This window comes from Grammomys surdaster, unplaced genomic scaffold (assembly GCF_004785775.1).
Source record: "Grammomys surdaster isolate TR1022 unplaced genomic scaffold, NIH_TR_1.0 125750, whole genome shotgun sequence".
Lineage (NCBI taxonomy): Eukaryota > Metazoa > Chordata > Mammalia > Rodentia > Muridae > Grammomys > Grammomys surdaster.
In genome coordinates, this window is record NW_021620582.1 from 2,855,384 (window position 1) to 2,880,967 (window position 25,584).

General features: G+C 50.6%; 2 protein-coding genes across 3 annotated transcripts; both read right to left on the minus strand.

Annotated features, from left to right (window-relative positions):
- Positions 1–3,395: 3,395 nt before the first annotated feature.
- Slc22a17 (solute carrier family 22 member 17) lies at positions 3,396–9,764 on the minus strand. 2 transcript variants are annotated; one of them, XM_028788537.1, is made up of 10 exons: positions 9,499–9,764; positions 8,868–9,368; positions 8,675–8,778; positions 6,340–6,494; positions 5,478–5,643; positions 5,158–5,303; positions 4,925–5,030; positions 4,551–4,768; positions 4,183–4,294; positions 3,396–4,024 (listed from the first exon to the last, which is right to left on the minus strand). In XM_028788537.1, the coding sequence occupies exons 2-10, from the start codon at positions 9,141–9,143 to the stop codon at positions 3,736–3,738; spliced, it is 1,572 nt and encodes a 523-aa protein (XP_028644370.1). In that variant the 5' UTR covers positions 9,144–9,368; positions 9,499–9,764; the 3' UTR covers positions 3,396–3,735. The 2 variants fall into 2 exon arrangements, with proteins under 2 accessions (XP_028644370.1, XP_028644371.1); XM_028788538.1 differs by lacking the exons at positions 4,551–4,768; positions 4,925–5,030; positions 9,499–9,764 and having other exon boundaries at positions 8,868–9,251.
- Positions 9,765–13,312: 3,548 nt separating this feature from the next.
- On the minus strand, positions 13,313–23,672 carry Efs (embryonal Fyn-associated substrate). The gene is made up of 6 exons (XM_028788506.1): positions 22,332–23,672; positions 17,673–17,951; positions 17,286–17,426; positions 16,468–17,187; positions 16,101–16,190; positions 13,313–14,209 (listed from the first exon to the last, which is right to left on the minus strand). Exons 1-6 carry the CDS (start codon positions 22,347–22,349, stop codon positions 13,775–13,777), a joined length of 1,683 nt encoding a protein of 560 aa, XP_028644339.1. The 5' UTR covers positions 22,350–23,672; the 3' UTR covers positions 13,313–13,774.
- Positions 23,673–25,584: the final 1,912 nt, after the last annotated feature.

Consider the following 25,584-nt stretch of genomic DNA (forward strand, 5'->3'; position numbering starts at 1 on the left):
TTTTTGGTTTTTCGAGACAGAGTTTCTCTGTGTAGCCCTGGCTGTCCTGGAACTCACTCTGTAGACCAGGCTGGCCTCGAACTCAGAAATCCGCCTGCCTCTGCCTCCCAAGTGCTGGGATTAAAGGCGTGCGCCACCACCGCCCAGCTTAGGGAAATACTTTCTTACTTGGCACTCATATTTCCTGTCTTGAGCCAGATGTGGTTGGTGGCTCATACCTATAGTCCTAGCACTTGGGAGGCTGAGGCAGGAAGGTCACTGTAAGTTCAAACACAGCCTGAACTAATTCCAGGCCAACTAAGTATTGAACCCTACCTCAAACCCCCACAACTGTCTGTTGTGCAGGAAGAAGACTGCAGGTCCTCACATCTCGCTATCTGGCTACTCCACTGGCCAGTCCACGTAACCTTCAATACGTTACCTCTCCAAACTATAGTCTTCTAACATCCTCATGGGAAAAGTCATTTTTTTCTATAGGGTTAGAATACAATAAGGTCTTATGGTTGGTGACATTGATGTCAGTTGTTTGGGTTACACACACACTGTCTCCACTAGACTAGAAACTAGGGTGACTGCATCTCCCTGTGACCCATACCTTTCTTTTGTCCACGTTTACCTCCCATACAGGAGCTGTAGGAGCTTTCTGGTTGGTTTTTTTTTTTTTCCTCCGCAACCTTTCTTTGGTGACTCTACAAAATGAGGCTTTTCCCTGAACCATCTCTTAGCCAGAACTGGTGGTAAAGCCCCATGGATCACAGTGCCCAGGAGGCTGGAGGACTGTGACTTTAAAGTCAACCTGGGATACAAAGAGACTCTATTTATTTTTTTTTTTTTTTTAAAAAAAGCTGGGTGTGGTGGCCATGCCTTTAATCCCCCTGCACCCTGCACTTGGGGAGGCAGAGGCAGGCAGATCTCTGTGAGTCCAAGGCCAGCTTGGTCTACAAAGTGAGTTTCAGGATAACCAGGGCTGTTACGTAGAGAAACCCTGTCTTGAAAAAAGTCAAAAAATAAAATTAAAGAAGAAAAATGAACAAAACTGAAAAACTAAACCAAATGCCATCTTACAAAGCATCTTGTTGGTTGTTACCTCAGGAGAGGAAACCATGGTTCTGTCTCATTTCACCCAAAGCTAAACAACACTGGAGTCACATGACTCTATATACGCTGCTCTATAGAATATATGCCTATATTCTAGTATTATAGACCTAATAGGTATGTAATCGACAGGGGGTAGAATCAACAGCCAGAGGCCTGGCTTAGAACCATGGCTCTGCCCCTGGACAGCAAGCCTCCTCAAATTCTCCCCCTTCACACTGTCTCTGTAATATGGTGGAGCAGGAATGAAGAATGTCTCCTTATCAAAGGACCATGAAGACCAAATGAGGATGCTCCCATGAGGTCTCCAGAAACTCTTTTTGGAGCCCAGTAACATGGCCTTATTAATAGCGTGTGGCCTCAGATGTGAACTGGCAAAGGGGAACCCTAGTGCTGCAGAGAGCTAGGCGATCAACCTCTTTTTTCTTGAAGAGTCTGGCCTGACTTCTATTTTCCTAAAAAGCCCTCTCTCAGAACCACCCTAAGATAAACCTCACCCTTTCCAACCTCCAGGAATCTGCTTTCCCTGGGGAATTGGCTTGAGCTAGGCACACTGAGTAAGGAATCTACTTGAAGGCTTATCTGTGAAGGTGCCTCACTTCCTTGAAGCAGAGTATTCTAGCCTGAGCTAAATGGCAAGTTTAAGGCCAGCCTGGACTATATAGAAAGATCCCCATCTCCAAAGCAAAGCTGTCTTTTGGCACTCCTAACCACAAATTTCTTCCTTCTTCTTAATATTTCTACTGTGGAATTTCTGTTAACTTGATTTTTGTTTTTTGAGACAGTACTTCATGTGCTGCAGTCCAGCCTTGTTGATTTCCTTGAACTTTTTTTTTTTTTTTTTAAATTTTTTTTAACTTTTTTTTTTTTTTTAAGATTTATTTATTTATTTATTATATGTAAGTACACTGTAGCTGTCTTCAGACACCCATATGAGGGCATCAGATCTAATTACAGATGGTTGTGAGCCACCATGTGGTTGCTGGGATTTGAACTCATGACCTCTAGAAGAGCAGTCAGTGCTCTTAACCGCTGAGCCGTCTCTCCAGCCCCTTCCTTGAACTTTTGATCCTCCTGCCTCTGTCTCCGGAGTGCTGAGATTCAGGGTATACACCACATGCACAGAGAACCAAACCTCAGGTTAGTGCATGCTAAGAGAGCACTCCACCAACTGGGTTGCAGTCTCCTACTGCTACTTCCCAGGGTTGCTAAGAGACTCCTTTTCTCACTGCTGAGGGAATCCCCAGTGTAAGGGGAAAGCTAGAGTGCAGAGACCAGCTCTAGCCACTTTTCCTTTTATTCTTTTCTTCCTTTCCCTTTTGTTTTTGGTGTTTGTTTGTTTTGACAGGATCTCACTCAGTAGCTCTGGCTAGCCTAGAACTCACTATGTAGACCAGACTAGGCTCCATCTAGAGATCCTCCTGCTTCTGCCCCACCACGGCTAGGATTAAAGGCATGTGCCACTGTTCCTAGCAGAGCTCTGACTCTGTTAGGGCTCTAACTGGGCTTCACTAGCGTTGTAACCTCAGACAAGTTATCAAGTCCTTGAGCACAGTCTTCTTACTGGTGAGAGTTAATACTATGGTAGACAGCTATTTGTCATTTTCAAACATCCAATCCTGTCCTAACTGCAGTTTTCTTTCCTTTTTCATGTCCTTCAGTATTAGGAGAGGAACAGCATGCTACTCAATCTAGCTAGAGAGGACTTACAAGGGGCTTCCCAGAAGGAATCCTACTGGAGTTTCTACAGAGTCCTGCTCATGCTATACACACTTGCTTCACCACACTGAGCTCTCACTGTAACCTGTTCCACATCAGATAAATTCCCTTGTTAAGTACACCAATGTCAATGAAAGAGATTACCGTCATCTTAATGCATAGTACATTATTGTAAGCATATGCATGTGGTGCTTTTGGAGGGTGTGAGATCCCTGGAGCTAGAGTTACAGGCAGACGTGAGCAGACATACATGGGTGCAGGGAACCAAACTCAGGTCCTCTGGAAGATCAGCAAGCACTCTCAGCCACTGAACCAACTCTCTAGCCCCTAAATTCTTCTAGCTCCTAACAACACAACCTTAATTGCTCCAAACACCTACCTTGCAGTTGTAAGGATAAAGAGAGACAAAATGTGAAGCACTTAGCAGGGTCCTGGCCCAGAGCAGGTAGTAAGTGGCTGTTCTTGCTTTAAGTTGACGTTTCTGGGCAGGGCACAGTGAGAAGGACAATGTTGCTACTGGTGTATGCTCCACTGAGAAAAGTCTTTCCCCAAGAGATAAAAGGACAACACAGGGAGGGAAGTCCAGGCTATGATATGCTCATTTATTCAAAATGTCTTTTATTGAAACAGAATGAAAGAGAGAGAAAGAGCGAGGTCTGGGAAATGTCTTTGGGAACAGGATGGAGCCCAGACTTAATGGTTATAGCATGATGCTCTCCCCTGTCCTGACTCTTGCTGATGAAGTGAACAGAAAGCAGCGGGGAGGAAGAGGGGTTAGGAATGGCCCTCTGAGCTCTCCTACATGGCTGGTGTGAGGCGCCTTTGAGCCTTTTGCATGAGGTGGCCTTGTCTTCTTGTCTATCTTGCTAGCCCTCTGTCACCTTTCTGTATGGCCAGCCTCCCACCAGGCTCAGAGGCTGCTTAGAGGGCAGGGTTAGGAGTGGCTAGCAGCGGGACATGGTCACAGCGGTTAGGAGGTGGCTGCCTCAGCAGGGAAGGCCGACGGCACAGTTCCCCATCCCGGAGTACCTCTGGCAGAAGCTTGCGCTTGGTCTCTGGCAGCAGCATGATGCTGAGGATGCAGAGGAGGGCACAGGCTGCCAGTACCACATGCTGCAGGAAGGCTCCATGACCCATGTGGAGGCGCTGAGCTGGACAACTCAGCCCCCCGAGAGCCCCGAGTGCCATGATAAGACCCAGGCCACGGCCCCTGAGAAACACGGAGAAGGCATTGAGCCAATACTGTGAGCCTCACCTCAGCTCTTCTCCAACAGCTTCTTTTTTGTATCCTTTATCCCTTTACTTCAGCCAAAGGTCTCAAGGCCTGGCTGGCCCTGCCCCTTGCCCTACCGTCACCTCTGCTCTTACCGGACAGTGGTGGGGATGACTTCAGAAGCAAGGAGGGTACTGAGGATGGCAGAAGCTTGGGAGGAGAAGAGTCCAAGGACAGAGAAGGTTGTGATCGCAGCATCGTTCAGATCTGGGGACCGAAAGGTATGTGAATGGAGGTGGGAAGCTCACACCTGGCCTAGTCTCAGATGCCAATCTCTTGGGTCTCAAACCCTCGGCTTCATGCTGTTTGGGCTCCAGGCATTCAGTAATGGAATGGAGGAACAGACAAGTTTACACAACTGGACAGCAGTCTGGGGAGGGTGTAGGTCTTAGAAGTCTTTCATAGACACTTCTGTTGAGAGTCCCTTACTGGGCCCACAAGGCAGAAAAGAGAAGATGCTCACAATCCCACAGACCCAGCAGGACCAGGGATGCAATCCCTGTGAGAGTCATTGAGAGAAGCAGGATGCCCCGACGGCCAAAACGGTCCACAGTCACCCCCAGGAAGACACAGGCCAGGGCTGCTGTGCCACTGGCCAGCAGAGAGCACAGGTAGAAGTCGGATGGGCTGCCTCCTCCTCCCACAGGCTGGTAGCAGTGGCGAATGGCATGGGCGATAAAGCTATGCGACAGATTGGGGAAGCAAAGAACAGCGTCTGAACCCCAACCCACAGCTTCCCACAGCTCCATCCTCTGCAGGGTTTCAAGAGGCTCCCCCACCCAATCAGCCCCTATCCCAGCTACTGGCCTGGCCCTCAGCTCAGACAGCCAGGCTCACTTGGTGAAGCCCAGGATAAGCAGATTTTTCCAGATGTTGCGGTAGTTGAGGAGGGACGCGAAGGAAAAGGTGGAAGTTGCAGGGAGAGGGCAGGTGTTCTCCAGTTCTTTGTGGGACAAGAGAGGAGCTATTAGAAACAGCTGAGACCCCATATCTGCCACACAGAGATGGAGACGGGCCACAGCTACAACCATGCAGAAGTCATCGCACACGGGGGACCCCATGCTTCTCACCCTGCAAGGCTTCCTGGGCCTCTTCTCCCAGCATCTGCCCGTGGGGCCGGTTTCGCTCAGCCAGGATCCTCAGCACAGACTGAGCTTCCTCAATCTGCCGCTTCACTATCAGCCACCGTGCCGATTCCAGAAACAGACCAGGCCAGCTACAGGCAGGGCGGGAGAGTAGACTGTAAAGCCCTCTTTCTCTGGATGAAGGGATGGGAAGCTACCACCTCTGAGGGACTGGGTAGTTGGTAGAGAGGACTGGTTTCTGGACTAAGGACTACGTTGGAGTTGAAGATGGCAAGAACTAGCCAGAGGTGAAGGGTGATACTAACCCATAAAACAGGAAGAGGATGCAGGGAGCGGTGATCATGCGCTGCAGAAATCGCCAGTCCTTAGAGACAAGAGCCAGGCCCAGGAACAGGAAGTGCCCTCCCACCCCTACCAACTCCCCTGCCAGGGCCACCCGAAGCCTCTGGGTTGGGTCGCACAGCTCCAGGCCTGGAGATACAGCAGGGATGAAGGGAGGAGAGCCAGGGAATAAGGAGGTGTGAGAGAGAAGAGGAGAGGGAGGGGTGGAGGGAAGGACAGAAAGCTAGGTCAGGCCCCAGCCGAGGCTGCAGCCATCACCTCCCACAGACTGACCTCCGGGTGGCAAAGAGAAGAGCCTACACCTGTCTCCTCCTCAAACCTAACTAGCCTTTAGGCTCAGAGGCCCTGGGGCTCAGCCTTCTTGGTTTGCAAGTCCTTTTACATTCCATCTCTTACTTGACCTCCATATCGACCCTTGTCCAAGGTCACACAAGCGTCTCAGGATTTCCTTTAGAGTGGGGTTTGAGACAAGGTCTCACAATGTAGCCCAGGTCACACTTGGACTTACAACCTCTGCCACAGTCTCTCAAGTACTAGGATTACAGCCGTATGTTGCCATATATGGCCAATATTTAATTTTTTTTTGTTTGTTTTAAACGAGGCTCTACTGTCTAACAAAAGTAAGGCCAGGTCAAGATTTTAAGATCACGGACACTGGGAGGACAGTGTGAGAAGCAGCAGGGCCCCCTCCCTGGACTCTTTAAAAGGCCTGGGCATCTGGACAGCTGAAATCTGGGACCTGGGGCAGTGGACATTGTTGGGAGATGCAGAAAGTTAGGCATGAAACCCAAGGCAGAGAGGTGTCTCTGGTAGGGTACCACTTACGCATCAGGTAGACACCAAGGTCAACACCAGCTAGCAGGAAGCCCAGGAGGAATCGAAGAGCCATGATGCCTGTGGAGGAACCTGCAGCAGCTCCTCCCACTCCACAGGGCCCCACAAGCCCCAAGGTCAGCAGCACGATCCCGCGACGGCCAAACCTGGAAAGCAGGGAGGGCTGCTGGCCACCCAGACTGTCTGATGGAGGAGGCACTAGGTGGGGCCTAGCTGCCTACTTGAAAGCCAGTATGAGGATGAGATTCAGGGAGCAAGAGTTGTGTTGAAGCTAGAAAAGATGACAGAGTGGGGACGGTGGCGCACACCTTTGATCCCAGCCCTTGGGAGGCAGAGGCAGGCAGATCTGTGTGAGTTCAAGGCCACCTTCACAAGTTCCAGAGCAGCCAAGACTACTACACACAGAGACCTTATCTAAAACTGAAAAGAAAGAGAAAGAGAGAAAGAGAAAAGATGGCAGGTGATAGGGATGGGGGCTATGCGTGCATGATGTTTAACTACCAGGCAATGGCCTATAGCTATGATTTTATAGGAGGGGATCATGACTCTTGGAGACAGGGCTGTCTGTCAGAGGTTAGGACACTTAACCATGGGTGTGAGATCAACCTTGAGGGGGGGAGAATGAGATGCTGCTTAGGGGGTTGGGGCCTTCATCCTTGTTGGTAGAAGCTTTCATGAGACACGGTAGATCTGGTCTTGCTCAGATCACCCAGATCAGAGGTGGGTGTCACGGATCTATGCAGAGAGACCTCCTGATCTAGGAGGTGACCAGTGGCTACTTGTACATGTGAATATTATTTATTCATCAGTGAAGATACAGCTATTGTCCTTTGGGGATGAGACCACTGTTCATAAAGTTGGGGCTAATTAAACATATGGGTAGGCAGTGGGATAAGTCACTCATCAGAAGAGGAACTATTGATTCAGGGGAATGGATCTACTGATCCATGGGATTCAAATACTTATTTCTGGAGAACTGATCTTTAGTGGTGGAACAGTTGAAGGTCTTAGTGTAGGTTGGTGGGTGCCAATAGGGACAAATAGGTTAATCTATGAGAAGAGACACTAGGGATAGGGAGATGACACTATGGTGGGTATTGGTGGCTGATGATGATCACTGGTCCCAGGCCAGCAAGGACAGGGCTACAGGGCTACTAAGCTACTCATTACTGGGAGATGAGTAATGGTCCACGGGAGATGAAGACAGACAAGGTCAATGGTACTTGGGAAGGGACGGGGTACCAATACCTTGGAATAAGGCAATTGGTTAAGGCTATTTTTCATGAGGATGAGCTGATTTGATTAATGTGGTTAAGGCTTTTGACCTTGTCCGTCATTGTCCATCACTGGGATGAGGCTACTGAAGCTTGGGGGCAGGCCACTTCTCTGTGGGTTTAGGACCACTGGCCCATGGGTATATGTGGTTATTAAGCAGTGAGGATGGCTATTGGTTTTCAGGAACCTGACGACTATTTTGAAATATTAACCTATGAATCACTTAGGCGGGACTATAGATCACATGTCAGTAGTCTTGGTTTTCACAACAGGGATCTGGATCTACCCAGAGGGTTACTAGTTAGCTGGATGAACCATTCTTTGGATGAGATACTGATTTCGACTGATTTATGGAAATGGGAGTTTAGGTTCAAGAGGATCTGAAAGCTCTGGCCAGCCATGAAGATAGGACTGTTGGTTTGTGAGGCTCTCCGGAGTTGTAGATCCACAAGGCAGAGACAGTGTGGCAGGCATGGAAGTAGGAGTTACTTCAGAGAGTATCTAGCAGAGATAACTGACAACTGTAGGGGATGGTGCCCTGGTCAGTGATGGGGTCATCCGTTTGTGAAGTTAACTGATTGGTCAATGGGAACGGAGTTGGTTATATTTGGGGATTAACATTAAGTTTTAGTAATGTGGCCACTGAGACGAGCTCGCAGTCTGGGCTGGTTATTAGCCAGTGAAGATGAACCTGGGATTGTAAGGGCAACGAGAGGGAGATGGAACATGAAATGTGGAAGCCAGGTTTTGGTTGAAGAATCGATCATTAACTTTTGAGATGAAGCCACTCCACTGTCTCATGGATACAGATCTTCTGACAGTGACTTGGGTAATAGGTCACGAGTGTGAGGTCATTTCCTTGTGTGGAAGTGGGTATAAGAAGGTGTATTTCTTGATGGGGGACGAAACAGTAGTTACACAGGAGTCCAGAGGAGACTGCCGAGTACAGACAACAGAACCATCCGTGTCCTCTTGCAAACCCAGCTGCTCCGGCTAACACTGTCCGAACCCCATCTTTTCTATCAGCCCTACCCCCCCACAACATCCTCACCTGTCCGCGGGGTAACCGAGGAACAGGTAGCCGGAGGCAAAGCCCAAGATGAAGAGGATCTGCTCCAGGATCACCTGCCAGCCCAGGTCACACACCAGATCCCACTGGGGACGTGAGAGTGGTGCAGTCGCATGAGGCCGGGTCCTCACTGCCCTGGCCCGCTCCCACTCCAGATCCCGCCCGGCCACCTCACCTGGCCGATGGCATTGGTGGTGAGCACTGGCAGTCCGTTATAGTCCCAGTCCTTCAGGCAGTGGTTGAAGTCCGGTGGGGTGAAGCCACTGCACGAGGGGTCCGAGGGGTCCGTACTGGTGACGACTCCGGTGGCGACGCTGGCTGCTAGAGCCGCGCCGGCGACGCTGACGCCGCTAGAGTTGGGGGGTTGCTCCCAGCCCGAAGCATTGGGGGGCAAGGCGCCGTAGTGGCAGTGCAGGGGGGGCGCCAGCGTGAAAATGGGGTCTGAGGCCATGCCCAGCGCCACGAAGAGCACGGGCAGGCAGCACAGGCCGAGCTGCAGCTGCTGGCCGCCACCCAGGGCCCCCACCTGAGCGAGCAGAGCCTCGAAGCTGAGGGGGCCCGGGGGCGCGGCCAGCGACAGGCTGCTGCCCAGCGCGTCGCCATCCCCCTCCCGCCGGCGCTCCCGCTCACCCTGCAGCTGCTCGGGGGGGACAGCATCTCCGAGGCTCCCGACCTGCTGCGGCGAGGGATGGGGGAGAGAAGGTGAGGCGGGGGAGGCCGCGGGCACGCGGGGGCCGCGGGTGGGAGGAGGGCGCGCGGCGCGGGCGGGGAGAGGTCGCCGGAGGCCCCGGGGCGCAGACACTTACTCCATTGGAGCCGGGGGCGATGTCTACGGTGCTGTCGATTTTGTTGCCGCCCCCGCCATTAGGCTCGGGGGTCCCGGTGGCTACTCGGGGAGCCAGCTTGCCGACCGCTGGGGCCCTGTGGGCCGCGCCGAGAGAATGAGCTGTTGTCTGGCCCGGCTACGTGCGAAGGGCTGGGACGCGGAGGGCTGGGAGACCCCGCTCTGCAGCTCTGCAGCCGCGGGCGCCTCCTCCGTCTCTATGGTCTCTGCGCTGTTTTCCCCTCCCCTTCCTCCAGACTCTCCTCCCCTTCCCACGTCAGCAGAACCTGGGTCCAGACTGTTCGTCAGAGATAAAGGGGGGCCAAGGCCCCCGTGGAAGGAGGGGCTGGGGTCTCCGTCGTTTGTTTCTTGGGGCTGCAGACCATTGCGGTTAAAAAAAAAAAAAGTGGAGGATATAGCGGGGACAAACGCCTGAGATGCCTCCTTATTCCAGTTCTTCCCTGTCACTCATTCATCCATCCACTCTCCACCCTCCTACATTAATTTTGATAAGATGTATTAAGTGCCTACTGTATCCCAGGCAGTGTGTGAGGCCCGAAGGATTACAGGATGGATAAAATGCCCTTAGAGGTGGTTTCTAGGGGAAGCAGACGGGTAATTCAGTAATTGCAATGTGGTTTATGCAGCCGGAGGAATCCGTTGGTACCTTGCTTCTGCTCTCCAGCTTCCGTTCTCTTCAGGTCTCTGCGTTTCCCCACACCTAACTTGGTTGGATCACCATTTTTCAGCAATGTTTGGCACTGCTGACCACCTCTTCTTCTAAACTTCTTCCCTTGACTGCCAAGTCTCACCTTGTGGCTTTTTTCTCCTGTTCATTTTCTCCATGGTAGTCACACACTCTTCCTCCTCTTCAGCGTTTATGCTTACCTTCCCATCTCATGCCTTTACCTCTGCGCTATTTGTATTACACACCATCGACCCAGACAAGACACACCTGATTCCCATTCCCACCTCTTCTCAGAGTTCCGAGTCAGTGAATCAACCTCTCGGAAGCCCCAAAAGTGTGAATGTCTCTTAGAGGCCTCAAGAGCACAATTATGCAACACTCTCCTCATAATCTGGGTGTCTTCTAGCACTTCCCCCTTTGAGAGAATGGCACCCTCACCATCCATCTGTGGTCGGTACGTGCCCTTGGAATGCCTTCATCTTTTGTCAAGACCCTTAGAAAACTCTTCCTACATTACTCCACAATTCTCTCACTCAGCGTGGACTGTTGTCCCTTAGTTCCCAACTGGTGTCAAGAACCCACTCAGCTTCTTTCCATATTACTTATGATGCAGATGGAATCTTTTTAAATGCAGGTGCTTCATTTTTTAAAAAATGTATTACTGTGTAAGTGCATGATGTGTAGGTGTAGGTATGCATGCTGTGCTGTATTTGTTGGAGGTCAGAAGCTAACCTGACAATTCTTGTCTTCCATCTTTTCATGGGTTCTGGAGAAAAGAGTGATTTCCAGGCCTGCATGCTGAACCACCTTGCCAGGATCCCAAATGTTGATCTGATTTAGTTTTTTTTTCTTGCTCAACTGCCTTTAATGACTTCTCTTACCAAGAAAAATATTCTAGATAATGCAGCACACCTGGGCCTACATGCCTGGTCACATGATCTCTGTAGCCACATTTCACCTCTCACCCCACTCTTCACTCCAACCACCTGGCTAGCCCTCTTTATTTTTCTAGTATCCGAGGGCCTTTGCACAAGCTGGTTCCTAGACCCAAAAACTTCTCCTCTAAGGTTCCCTCATCCTTTGGCTGTCAGTTCAAGCATCTTTGCCCCACAGAAACCTCTCCCGAGCCCAACTTGCTATCTAACCTGTGGCTGACGGACACTCAGCATCCTTACCACTGGAGAGATTGCTAAAAACGCACACATCTTGGCATCATTCAGATCCATAATTTTCAACTAGATACCCAGACATATATGGGCATTAAAGATAGCTATTTTCATGGGTATTCCTCTTAGAGATGTAATACTTGGTAGATATTTCACCCTCAACCCCAGGTAAAGCCAGAAAGGCGTCTCGGCAATCTTTCATTTCTCCTATGAACACAATGGAAGTCCAAGCCACAGAATCACTGCTTACTTCCTTTGTTCTGAAAGTTTCTAAATACAGGTTTTCTTCTCTAACCCAAATTGCCCTCAGAACACCCCCTCCCCCAACTCCATATCTCTTTTAGAATTCCTACCTCTTATAGCCTGAATTCCCTGGGACTAGTTGGTCTCCATCCTCCTCTATCTTGGAATAATATTTCCTTAACTTCTTTTTTTTGAGACATGGTCTCACTATGTTGACTGGGCACAGAAATCCACCTTTTTCTGCTTCCCAAGTCCTGGGATTGAAGATGTGTGTGGTAGCCCAGCTTAATAATTCTTTAATTTAAGCATTTTCTTGTTTTCAAAAGCCCTCTAAACCAGGCAGTGGTGGTGCATGCCTTTAATCCCAGCACTTGGGAGGCAGAAGCAGGCGGATTTCTGCGTTTGAGGCCAGCCTGGTTTACAGAGTGAGTTCTAGGACAGTCAGGGCTACACAGAGAAACCCTGTCTCAAAACAAAACAAAACAAAACAAAACAAGCCCTCTAAGACCATTTTGATCACTCTCATGCTAAAACTAAAGACAAGAGGGGCTGAAGTGACTTACTCACACACAAAAAACATGACATATCTACTATCTGAATGGAAGACTCCAAGTTAAGGGTTCATTCAGGAAAGCTTACCTGGAAGATAGGAATGACCTTCAATGTATAGGGGTGAATTTGTTGCCCCCAAATCTGAAAATGTTTTCCCTCAAGTAGGTGCTCAAACTTGAAGAGGCAAAAAGCATAGGGGTGCCAAGATCCAAAGATTACGATCGAAACCTGAGGTGCCCTGGTGCTACTTAGCCAGGGTCTTGGGGAGACAAAACCAAAGTGATGGTTATTTTCTTGCAGTTAACAACTAAACTGATGGTTACCTTCTTGTGGTTAACAGGTAAACAGATGGTTACCTTCTTTCAGTTAATGGCTAGATTGAACATCATTTAAGCCACCAGCTGTCATCTCATCAGTGTTCCAAGGACTTCTAGCCTGTTGGATTCATCTGCACCCTCAGCTTCTCTAAGTGAGAGCAGCCTGGGGAAAGTGACCCTAAGGAAGCCTGGTCAGCCAGCAGCAGCCTTTTGGTTGGCTACAGGTGGCCTGGGGTGCAGAAACTGAGGTTAGCTTTCTGGTTGGAGTGCTTTTAAAAGAAGTATCTTTTGAGGCTGTTGTGGTCAAATCCTCCACATCTGGACCTATTTAATAACACTGTGTGATGACGAAATCTGCAAACACTAGCCACACACCCTTCTTGGTTCTTTCATCCCATGTCAGCTCAGGCATCACCTCCTGGCCTTCCTAAGACGCCTTCTCCAGTTGCTCCCTTCTCCCAGGCTCTTCATAGCAACCGCTGATTTCCATCACCGGCAACTTATTTGAGACAGGGTCTCACAGTATAGCCTAGGCTAGTCTCTAACTCACAGATCCAGATCCACCTGCCTCTGTCTCCCAAGGACTAGAATTTAAGGTATGCAACATGACACTTGGCTAGCTTTTTTTTTTTTTAAATGCACTCACAATAATTGACTTGCTGTCTATCTTTGCTGGAAGAATATACTCACTATGTATCTTGGGCCCATTGCAGGAGCTGAGAACAAGTCTATTGAATAGGTCTTTAAGGAGCAAAATCACTCCTCACAGTGATTCTCACAGGAATGGGGAAGGGTGCCAGGCCTTCCCCCTCAGACTTTCAAGAAGCAGAGTCAGGAACCAGATGACAGGGTTTATTGAGGTGCACACCATGCCTGTGGCCAGCTCTCCTGATGTGCGAGGGGAGAAGCTCCCCAGTGTTTCCCAGACTATTACATTGTCATCTTCAGCCAAGAAACAGGAGAGAGGCTCTATGTGGTGCCAAGTTTCAGCCACCTGATTTTCTGTGTTCAAACTCCTAAAGGCAGAAGGCAGTGCAGCAACCTCCACCCAGGACGATGAGGAGAATCCAGTCCCTCCCTACCCCAGATGGCCTGATGCCTGCCTAGACAAAGCAAGAAATATTAAATATAAATAATTTATACAAAATGGCTCATACAAAAAGCAGTAGGTATGGGGGAAGAGATGCCTTGGTGAGTGGCTAAAAGGACCAAAAGAGATGAACCTCTAGCTGCCCTCAATAAGGAGAGCAGGGCTCTGCAGGCAGGGGAGGGTAAGGCTGGACGAACAGACCCTCAGGGGAGCAGGCCAGCGAGTAGGGTGGTAAAGCGTAGGGCCTGCCCTGCAAGCTCTGCCACACATCGCGCCATCTCTTGGACCGCAGTGTCAGATGGGTAACCTAAGGCAGCCCCCTTGACAGCAAGCACAGTGGCCCGCAGAGTTTGGGCCAGCATTGTGCCTGCAGCCCCCACCTGTGCTCGGAGAGGTGCAGAGGCTGCCAGCCGGCTGAGGGTGTCTCCAACAAATACCAGGCGGTGAGCAGCCACTACCACTCGTTTGCCGTGGGGCACAAAGAGACATGGCGGCTGGCTGGCCTGGGTACTGGACATGAGAGCTGCCACGGCAGCCTGCAGAGCTGAGTAGTGGCTCTGGCATTGCCCTGCATAGAAATGCAGAAGCTGCAGGTCTCCAGTGGACAGGACCAGTGGCTCCTCTGGGGACAGGGCTTCCTGTGGATGGAAGGGAGGGTCAGTGAGGACAAAGTGATCAATGTCACTTCCACTCTTGCTGTCCCCTCCCTCCCTCCATCCCTCCCTCCCTCCCTTCCTTCCTTATTCCTTCTGTTTTTCTTTATTGAATATAATCCCTGTATCTTTTCTCAGCATCAAAGAATGTAGACTCTCAGAGACAGCAGTAAAGTACGCAGAGCTGATTCCAGAAAGACCTGAAATCAAATAATCCCAGGCAACTTCAGAGAAGTCTCTGAACTTCCTTGGTCCCTTATCTCAGAGTAGCCCAGTGCTGGGGACGGGGCTTTTCATTTTAGACTTGCCTGGTGTGTGCAAGGCCTGGACTTGCTTCCCAGCATCATGAGAACAAATTGCAATGAGCAAAGCAAACCAAGAGCGTGGTTCTATACTGTCCAACATGTGCACAATGCAAGCCATGTTTTATGTGGTTTTAAATAGCCACATAAAAAAAGTAAAAAATGTAGCTAGGCAGTGGTGGTGCACACCTTTAATTCCAGTACTTGGGAGGCAGAGGCAGGTGGATTTCTGAGTTTGAGGCCAGCCTGGTCTACAGAGTGAGTTCCAGGACAGCCAGGGTTACACAGAGAAACCCTGTCTCAAAAAGCAAAAAAACAACAAATGCCAAAGAAAGAAAGAAAGAAAGGAAGGAAGGAAGGAAGGAAGGAAGGAAGGAAGGAAGGAAGAAAGAATGAAGGAAAGAAAAGAAACTCCAAAAATGTTATCTACATCTAGATGTTTAAGAACTCAGAGCATCCATGTGTAATCAATTTAGTTATGTTCATATTAACTCTACAAAATCAAATCTGAGTTGGGCATAGTTGGTTGCTCACAACTGTACCTCTAGCACTTGAGAATGTGAGACAGGAGGCTTGCTTTGAGTGCAAACTCAGGCAATGCTACATAGTGAGATTCTGCCCGAAAATACCAATAAAAAGAACCCTGATATATATGTTAGTTTTTAGACATTTAGTGTGAGGCGTGTGAGAGACTATGCGTATGTGTGGTGCAATCATGCCACAGCATGTACGTGGAGGCCTGTTCTCCCCTCCTCCACGTGAGTGCTCAGTTAGATCCATCTCACTCAGCTTGGCAGCAAACGCCTTTGTCCACTGAACCATCTCTCCAGACTCTTTATATGTATCTCATTTTACTTCAGACTAGCCACATTCCAAGTGCCCCAAAGGCACATGAGTTAACTGTATTGGATAGTTCAGGTCTAGCCTGTATTTCAGAAAGGTACTGTAAACACTGATTGAGATAACATGTTGAATTGCACGTTAGCACAGCATACTGCAATCTGCATAAGCACCACATGAACATTACCTGTGACCGTGACAACACAGGCAGCCTTCCTAGCACAGGATCCAGTACTCAGGAAATACCTGATGAATGGGGGGCTACTTGGGAAATACCTAAGGAACGGGGGATACTATATTATGTCCTTCTGGCCTTTGGCTAAAATCTGGTATAGTGGAAACTGCCTCACTTTGGAGGACCAGAAAGATAAAGCAATTGCTACAGAACCCCACGTTAATCACTGGTGGAGACCAGCTTAGGAGCCAGTCTCTTAGGAACCCAGAAATTCACTGCTGGAGAGAAGTCACCTGGCCAGCTTTGATCCATTGCCCAGAAATTCTTTCACTCTCCTGGCTACCTGACTTCCTTCCAGCACAGTCTTTCCTGTCTTCCTGAATTCCCAATAGACTCTTCTATATTCCAGCACCTTCTATTGACTCCCAGCTCCTCTCTGCTCTGTCCTAGCTTCTAATGTATTTAGCCCTGGTTGCCCTGTCTCACTGATGGTTTGGCTAAGAATACCCATTCCCCTAAGTTCCAGGCCATCTTCTCTAGCACACCCCTCCAGGTTTACCTTCTGTTCTGCCAGTCCCCTCTCCTGCAATTCAGGATCCGCTGGGGAAGCTTTATCCAGAGGTCTAGAACCCTGAGCTTTATCCATACCCTAAAGAGGAATCACTGGTTAGTGTTAGGGAAAGGGAGCTGAATACAGGTTCCCCATTGCCTCTGGCTCAGTCCTTCAGGAAAGTATTTCCAGCATCAGAGCTTGTAGTCCTTGCCCTTCAGGGTACAACTGTTCACCCTTTATGCTGGGATTAGGGCATGTGGCATTCACTCAAGTAGTGTCGGCTAGTGCTGGAGTCCCAAGCTACTGGACATGAGGCCGGGAGAAAGGGAGATAGCTAGGGAGACCCTTCTGGTGGGGTTGCCCAGGATCTCACCTTCAGATGCACGTAGTCATATTCCTCGGCCATTGGGATGCCTTCATATTCATTGTGTGGGGCTGCTGAATCATTGTCTACCTCCCTGCACTCTGGATCTCCCTCAGGTTTGAGGCCCCCATAACCAGGCAGGCAGGGTGGAGGAGGGGGTAGAGGCCTGTCCTGGATACTGCCCTTTCGGCCTGGGGCAGGAGAAGGAGCTGGAGAAGGAGCAGGAGCCTCAGAGACAGGGAGGGCAGGCAGAGGTCGGCGGGACAGGCTCTCAGTGGAAGGTAGCCTGGGCCTGTGTTGGGGTGGAGAGCTTCTGGTCAGAAGCTGGGCCACAGTGTCCAGGTCAGTGGAGGAAGAAGATGCTGGGGGCTCTGGAGATGGTGGCTCTGGCCCCAGCAGAGGCACGTCATAGATGCCTTCATCTGCATCCCTGCTTTCTCCATTTGCTAGTAGTTCCTCAGGTGCTTCATACAAGTTGAGCAGAGCTGAGGCCCGTTTCAGGTTGGAAGGGGCAGCATAAAGGGGAGGCCCTGGTTCCCGGCCCCCTTCCCACTCCAGCTCTGGCTCCAGCTCTGCAGGTGACTTCAAGGCCAGAGGCACATCGTAGGGAGCTTCATCCTCTCCAGGGGGCTGTGAGACAACTGGGGCCACAGGACAGGAGAAGGAGGCTGGTGAATCATAGGGACAGTTGGAGGGAGCCCGGAGGATATTGGGAGGCACATCATAGACCTGGTGGGAGAGATCAGCGTTAGCCTTCAGCTCAGCGGTAGACTACCCCTGAGGAGTCTGGCCCTCAGCCAACATACACAAAACCACAAAACTCTAACCTCTACCACGTCTCTGGAGGCAGTCAGCTGCATCCCATTGACTCTGGGGACCTTGTAGATGGAGTCAGAAGAGGGAGAACAGGATCTAGATGGAAGTCCCGAGGCAGAGCAGAGTCGAGCTGGTGGTGGTATCACATACACCTAGGGGATGAAGAGGTGAGAGTGTCAGGAGTGGAATTTATTGAAACAGTTACACAATTTCAGGAGCTTATAGACTTTCTAGCCTCCTCCCTCTACCTTCTCTGTGCTGAGCTTAGAAGCAGAAAGACATCAACCAGTGGAAGGTCAAGGGTCAAGGTCTCAGTTATGATCTCCCTGTAAATCTGTCCCCAGGCCCTGGAGAGGACAAAGATTGCCAGGCCCAGGATGAAAGGCTCTACTTCTTACCTCTTGCTCCTCACAGCCACGCTCTGGGGTGGGACATGATGAGCCAGATTGGGTGGGAGGTGCTGGGCAGAGGCTAGGCTTGGGTGCTGGGCCGGCAGGAAGGAGCTTCACTCTGTTAGCAGGGACAATACCCTGCTGGCCATGCAGGGAGCAAAGGCACCAACCATCAAGTCCACCAGCTCCCTCCCTCTGCAGTACCCGTAGAACATCCCCTCGGCGGAAGGACAGCTCCTGGGGGGACTCAGCAGTGTTGTCGTACAGTGCCCGGGCAAGCTGGGCCTGGTGGGAGAGGTTAGAGGAGAAGAGTTCACACACGGAACAGGCCACGTGGAAACGAGCCAGCCTCCCCTTCCAGTCAAGCTAAAACGTCTCACTCCTGACTCAGTAGCTCCTGATTAGGCTCTGCCTTGCCAGCATCATGGAGGGCACACTCTTCTTCTTTTCTTAACCTGTCCTTTTTCCATCTTAGTGCCTTTGCACTTATATTTCCTCTACTCCACGTACTCTCTCCTGACTCCATCTTACCGATCCTTTTCCATCCTTCAGTTCTGAGAAAATGTCTCCTCCAAGGAAGAGGCTTCTCTTTACTCTCTTCCCCATCACATTCTGTGCCTGGATCCACCCACTGTTTCCTTCAAGACACTTTCTATTACTTAGGTTTTGTTATTATTGAGTTCTGCTATTACAGAACTGTAAGCCCTGTAAGAACAAGAGCTGCTATACTCCATGACCCCTCCAATAGGGTCCCAGTCAGAACTGGTCCTCAATACACATTTGTTTAAGAATTTCTTTAAAACACATGAAGAGGTCTGGCTAGCACCTCCCATAGACTCTCTTTCATGTTCCCCTTGTCCTCCAGTGATTACTCCCCCAAGTGAAAGGTTAGATTAAGCAACTCTAGACACCCATCTTTCTGAGGGAGGGAAGACATCTTGACCAAGTGTTAAGCCACACTTGAGAAAGAAAACAAATAGAAGCTGTTGCTTTCTCCCTAGCCTGGACAAATACAGTACTACCAGAAGAGGCTGAGGAAGCATGGAGAAGAGAAATGTATATATCCTATAGTATGTGTTCAGAGCAGGGCTGGGAGTGACAGTTCATGCTTATAATCCTAGCAGTTGGGAGAGCTGAGCAGGAGAACTGCTGTGAAGGTTCAAATCCAGCCTGCAGACCTGTCTAGACAGGATCCTCAGCTTTTCCCCATTGAGGGCATGAGCTTAGGTACTGAGTCACAAACACAAAGTATCCAGAGACTCTTAAGTCTTTACACCAAATCTAATTCTCAAAATCTGCATTTTAGAGGGCAAACTGGGGCAGGTTTAGGCTTGGCCCGTGGCGTATGGTTGACGTGGTCGGAAGAGCAGTTTGATGTCAGAGCTTGTCCTTTCAAGGGTGCCCCTACGCCCTTCTGCAGCCACTGTGGTTTTCTCTTACATCATTTTGTTTGTGTGCATGAGTGCCACAGTACACAGGTGGAGGTCAGAGGCTAATGCGCAGGAATCGGTTCTCTCCTTCCTCCATGTGAGTTCTGGGGATGACACTTGGGTCCTCAGACTTGGCAACAGGCATTTTTACCTACTAAGCCACCTCTCTAGCCCGTCCTTTTTCTTTTAGTTTAAGATTTCATTTTACTAGTACAGCAGGAGAGAGGGACAGTGACTCCGAGTAAGGTCTTTATATAGGCTCCGATATATCCAACCTCCGTCGGTTCTCACTCCTCTCGGTGCTCCTGTTCTATAACTTCCTTTGGGAGAATCAAGCTTACTCCACTCGGAGCACTCAATTTCAGTTGGGATTGTTAAATGACCGCCTGCCAGTAGGATCCCAGATAGTGTGGCTCATCCAGAAACACAGGGGAACAGCCAGTTAGATACTGCTGGCCAGGCAGCCATGTGGACTAATTAAGTCTCCAGTCGGGGGCTCAGTGGTTAAAAGTGGATACTATTCTTCCAGAGACCCAACTTTGGTTCTCAGCAGCCATAATGCATGACTTCCAACTGCCTGAATCTAGTTCCAAGGGGTCCAACACATCTAGCTTCTGTGAGCACCAGCACTCATATGTACAGACTCCCCCCGCCCCGTGTGTGCGTGCGTGTGTGTGTGTGTGTGTGTGTGTGTGTATAATTAAAATAAACAAATACAAAGTATTTAGATAAACTGAATCTAGTGGTGGTGGAGGCCTATAATCTCAGCTGCTTGGGAAGCTGAATCAGGAGGATTGAAAGTTTGAGGCCAGCCTGGGCAACTTATTAGATCCTATCTCAATGTGAAAAAGAAGGCTGGGGACTGGGAAGGTAGCTCAGCTGGTGGAGTGGTTACCTTAGCATACAATAGGCTCTATCTTTATCCACTGGGATTGTGGGGGTACGTACCTGTTAGCCCTGTACTGTTGAAGTGGAGGCAGAAGGATCAGGGTTAGACTACATAAAACTTTGCTTTAAAAAAAAAAAAAAAAACCAGGTTGAGAATTTGGGTATGTGAGTATGTAGCTCACGGATAGAACACTTGCCTAGGATGTTCTGAGGCATTAGGTTCAAACTCTAGTACTATTAAAAAAAAATCATCATCATCAAATAAACAACTAAACTCAGGCTGTAGCAGGATGCTACTGGACTGTAGGGGGGAAGGATGTGTGGCTCACTCAGACATGCTGCTCCTCTGGGACCGTTTTGTGCTAGGAAGCAAGTTGTGCAACCCGTGCTCATTTCTTCTGCTCCCAAGCAACCATCCACCCACCCTCCCTTCCTCCCTTCCTCCCTCCTTCCTTCTCCAAGGTGCTGGGGTCGAACTCAGGTAGGTCCCTTTGCATGCCAGGCAAATGTCGACCACTGAGCTACATGCCTGGCCCTCATCACACTGTTTCTGATTATACAGTGACTTCTAAAAGAAGCACGCCTACAAGAGGAGAGCATGCTAAACAGACAACACAGATCTCTGGCTGGCTCTGTACGCTCCCTGTCTTCCATGTGTGTGCACACATGCATTTGGAGGTCAGTGGTTGGTGGTGGGTATCTTCCTTAATCATGCTCCATTGTTTTTCCTTTGAGAGCCTGAGCCTTAAGCTCACTGGCTTAGCTAGACTAGCTGGTCAACAAGCCTCTGCAATCCTCTTGTTTCTGCCTCCCCAGTGCTAGGATTACAGGTGAGTGAGTACCTGGCACATGGCTCTTTGTGTGGGTGCTGGGGGTCAAACTCAAGTCCCTAATTTATTCAGCAAGCACTTTACCAACTGAGCCATGTCCCCAGCCCCTGTACCTTTCCTTCTAATTGAAAACTAGAAATTAGTATTTTGGATCTAGCCAATGATTAAAGACAACATTGTCAGTGCAGGTGGATTTGGGGTTGAGCCCCTTTCTTGCTTAGATGCCTTTAAGGAGATTTTAAACATCCCTGTACTGTAGTATCCTCCATTGTAGAATTTCCTTATCTACAGCCAAATACCTATTTTTGAATGATAACATGTCCTTGTAAGGTTGAAAGCGCATGCGACAATGCGTCAAAATATCATGACAAAGTTTAGTGGGGTGGGCAAGTGTGTAAACTATAAATGTTACTATTGTTATGATCCTGTGAGTTTCATTAGCATAAATATTCCTCACCCAAACACCTTCTGGACTTCAAAAGTGACAGTAACTCCAAGATCCCGACAGCAGCTTTGACACTCCCAAAGGCACCCTGCCACCGGAGGACTAAAAGGTTTTGTCTAAGGAATGACAATTGGATTCATCCTCAAGGTGTTCTGTGGCTCCAGGCTTTTCCTTCACTTTCGTAATTTTTCTTCCCTTAGCCAAGGTCCAGGAAAGCTGGTGGCAGCCTGGCTTCCCCTGGGAATCCCCAGCAAGGGTTAGAGAAGCTGAGAAGGAATGGATTTGCTGTACAGACACCAGGACAGAAAGCAGAGGTGCGGCTGTATGGCCCCTCCCTGTATTAGGTTTGAATTTTATCCAATGGGGCCATGCGTTGCAGTTTGCCTAAACCCAGGCCAGAGCTGCTGATAGGATGATGGATTATGGGTGTGATCGCTCCTGCTTTATCTCCTCCTAGGGGCCCAGCTGACTTGTGAGGCAATGGCTGACTTATTCGAGGTGGCAATGTGCCACTGCACTTTCTGGTAGGCCTCCTCCCACAATTCCAACACGTCAACTGTCCCTGTCTTTTGTCCCCGGTCAGAAAGTGGCCCGAGGCAGGCTGACATCATCTTCCCTCCTCTATATTATTTTCCCCAGGCTGTTCACATGCCTCCTTCCCCATTTCCCCCAATCCTTTAGAGTTGGGCTTCCTTGGCCTTCCATTTTCCTTGGGCTTCCTGGTCTTTGTCAGAAAACTCCATTTACTTACCTCCCAATTACAAGCCCTTGCCAACCCCCAATAGGCATCTGTTTCCACCCAGCAAGAGCAAATAGGATGGGGTTACACCCCCTCCCCACATCCCCCATCTATCCACAGCCACTATAAAGAAAGAGAACAGGGAGAGAGGAGGAGGGGCCAACCCAGACCCAGAAGGCACAGGGTATGAGGACTGAGAAGGAGAAAGGAACAAAAGAGAGAGGACAGCTTCTGGGAGAGGAGATCACAGAGTGGGTAGAAATAAACGTGACAGTGTCGAAGAGCAGGTTGGAGGTCTCCACCTGGCAAACCTCCTTTCCCTGGTGAACTCACCGACGTGGCAATGGCCATGGCTCTGGCCTCCAGCGTTGCTTGCTTCAGGCCAGGCTCAGTTTCGCTGACTTTAGCGATGGCTGCCCCACACCATGGTTCCCGGCCTCCAAGCCAGAAGGTCACCCCAAGCTGTAGCGCTTGAGGAGATGCCTCCCCCAAAGTTGGAGGAAGAGAAAGAAAACCCACAAAACTTTCCAAATAGGAGGTAGCTTGGCCAAGCAGGAGGAGGAGTAAGGCGGGCCTGGGCGTCGCTGCGGGACTTCATCCAAGGGGCGCGCTCTAAACTGTCCCCAGGGTCTCTCGGGGCTCCAGGCCCCCACAGCTGCCGCCTTAAGTAGCAGAGGCCTTCTGGACACACATGGACCCAAAGCCCACTTCCCAGGCTAAGAGACAGGAGCTGTGGCTGCTTTCGACGCCTCTCCAGGCAGCTCAGGCTAGCCCCGAGGGCTGGGAGAAGCCGCCTGAGTGGTTGGGCTGGACGAGCGACTCTAGGGGCCAACCCTCCCCCAGCGGCGCAGAGCGGTGCTCCCAGGGCTGTGGTCGTGGCAGCCGGGGCACTGCGGCGGGACCCGCGGGGAAGGAGGAGGAGCGACAACTGAGCTGAGTGTCGCCAAACTCGCTCAAGTCAGCGCAAGGGCCGGTGCCAAAGGCCTAAGAGCGCGTGGCGGTGGAGCTGGGCCGTCTGCCCAGGCCCGCGCTGAGGCGAGCTCTCCCGGCCACACTCCTTCTCAGCACAGCCGGGTGTTGGAGGTGGCCGCCAGGCACCTCTCAGTCTCAGCGCTCAAGGGCGCGCACCACCCTTTGCCCCGGTCACCCCACTGGCCCCAGTCCCCGCTCACACACCCTGGACTGGGCCCTCGGCGTCCCAAAGCTTAGGGAAGCTCCAGGTGTCTTGGGGAACGAAGAAAAAGACCACAGAGCAAAGGGAACAGAGAAGGGGAGGAGCAGTCCTGTGGGCTTGCCTAGGGTCGAGGTGGGGACACTGGGGGTTAGAAAAGGTCCGGGGTCGCGCGTGGCCCCCGCTCACCCCTTGCACTCGGCGCCCCTTCCCTCCCCTGCCCGGGCTCCGGCTCCCCCTCAGCAAGCTCTCTCTCCCCTCCCCTCGGGCCCACTCCTCTCGCGAGGTGCTCAGGCCAGGGGACTAAGAGAAGGGGGAGGAAGGGGGGCGGAGGGGAAGCTGCAGAGAAAGCGGACGATCCTTTCCGAAGCGGTGTTGAGTTTCAGCTCCCGACCCTCGGGCTAAACTGCGCGCCCCAGCCCGGCCCCTCTCCCCGGCACCTTCCTCCTCGGGACCGCGCAGCAGACCGCCGGGTGGTCTGGTCTGCGCGCTCCGGGGAGCTCGGCTCTGCCCGCCACGCCCCCGCTCTCCCCCGCCAGCCCCACGCCTCTCCCTGCCTCCCTTTCATTAGCCCCACATCTGTCTTTCCCGAGGGAGGGGACGCGCTGCTTCCGCCGCGCCAGGGTCCTGGAGGTTTCGTCACGCTGATTTTGCAGGGGGCGGCGGGAGTGAGGCCGGGAGGTCCAGAGGGCCACAGGCTTGGAGTCTGCTAGTGAACAAAGATTCTGGCCCTTGGGAGAGAGCGGGAAGCCTCCCCGTCTGGCTCCAGATCCCAGGCTGGCCGGTTCCGCCGCCTTTTAGCCTCCTTTGCCAGTCCGGGCCTGTTTCTCTTCTTCACTTGGCTCTCGCTGCTCCTGGAGCAGTTGGAGTAGAGACTGTGGGCAGAAGAGGATAGAGCTCTTCCAGAGGGGCTAGAATCGGGAGTTGAACCCGAAACCGAACCCGAGCTCTCCTTGCCTTCTATACCTTTCCTGCAGGCCTCCCTCCAGTCACCACCTTCTTAACTTCAAGGAGATATACATCAGAACTTCTCAGAGGGTTGAGGGAGACCTACCTGTCTTCTTCATTTTTTTATTTTATTTATTTATTTATTTGTTGGGGAGAGCTGTCCCGGTATTTAGACAGCAAGCTGATAAATAGAAGTGGAAAGCTTTAATGTCTTCCCAGCGTGTACGTTTAACAAATGAACACTTAAGGCATAAAATAGAAAGCGAGCTTAGTCGTAACCTCTTTAGGAGAGAACATATGAAATCTTACTTAAGGAGCTTTGTGAACTGGAGGCTTTGAGACCACTGTTCCTCCACCACAGTGTTCCACAGACTTAACTACAGAATTTTACAGAACCACCTGTGGGGACAGTGTTTGCTGCCTGGTTACCTAGAACCCTCTGCCGAGGGGAGAGGTGGCACTTAAGGGGTGGCTCAGTGAACGTTTCTGGATGAACACAGGATGAATGGTGTTGGCTCTGGGCAGTAACGCTGGAGGGCAGACCTCATGCCCTGGCTGGAAACCTTCAACATAAGACACCATTAGAACAAAAAGGAATTTTAGTTTCTAGATCCATCTGGAGTGTGAGTTCTCATGCCTCAGTTTCAGTTTGGTTGGAGGTGGTCACTAGGGAAGCCTTTCTATCCTCCAGACTCCAGTCCTAGGGGAGAGGATTTGGCTGCCTTGGCACTGCTAAGGACTGAGTGAGTTTGACCCCTACCCAGAGTCACCAGCACAAAACAAAGGTAAGCAGGACATCTTAGTCTCCAAACATCAGCACTCTGACAGACACAGAGAAATAGATGCAGGGCAGAAGCTAAGCAGAAGGATGTGAAAGGTCCAGGCAGGGATGCAGTTTGCGAGATGAGCAGGGATTTCAGAGCTTGATGAATGATTTAAGGTAGGGGCAGCTTCTGTCTTGGGAGTGAATCCTGGCTTATTAGCTCTGTTACCTTGGTCAAATCATAGGCCATCTCGCAGTTTTAATTCCTTCCGTGTAACAGTTGCCTTGTCGAGAAGAACAGAGATGGAAATGCTTCCTCCAACAATGCTTTCATGAAAACCGGATGGTCTTAGCTGAGGGAATGGGACTCTTTCCTGCATACTATGCCCGTACTTCGGCCTTCTCCTTTAAGGTTGGAGGTGCACAGATATTCAAACCAGGCTGGGAAGGGGTGATTGATGCCTTGTGTAGAGAGCAGCCTCATGGGGTTTTGCACCATGGTTTGACTTGGCCACGTTCAGAGAGTTGCAAAGAAGGAAGTCTTCCCAGCAGGATCCAGCCATCCTTGCTCTTCCTTGTCCCACCCACATGTTCCCTCTCCTGGAATCCCAGTCTTCTCTTCACCCCTAGTTTTTTTAGTCACATTGTCATATCTGCTTCTGACCCTTCCCATCACAATGCCAAAAAGGCCTCTCCTGTTAGCA

Coding starts and splice junctions, on each gene's coding strand:
- Slc22a17 (XM_028788537.1), bottom strand. CDS start 9,143: ATGGCCTCAGACCCCATTTTCACGCTGGCGCCCCCCCTGCACTGCCAC. Junction 5,031..5,157: donor GGCCCAGGAAGCCTTGCAGG/GTGAGAAGCATG, acceptor TGTCCCACAAAG/AACTGGAGAACACCTGCCCT. Junction 4,025..4,182: donor GTCATCCCCACCACTGTCCG/GTAAGAGCAGAG, acceptor CGTGTTTCTCAG/GGGCCGTGGCCTGGGTCTTA.
- Efs (XM_028788506.1), bottom strand. Junction 17,427..17,672: donor GTGGCTGTGAGGAGCAAGAG/GTAAGAAGTAGA, acceptor TTCATCCCCTAG/GTGTATGTGATACCACCACC. Junction 17,188..17,285: donor CCTCCAGAGACGTGGTAGAG/GTTAGAGTTTTG, acceptor CTCTCCCACCAG/GTCTATGATGTGCCTCCCAA.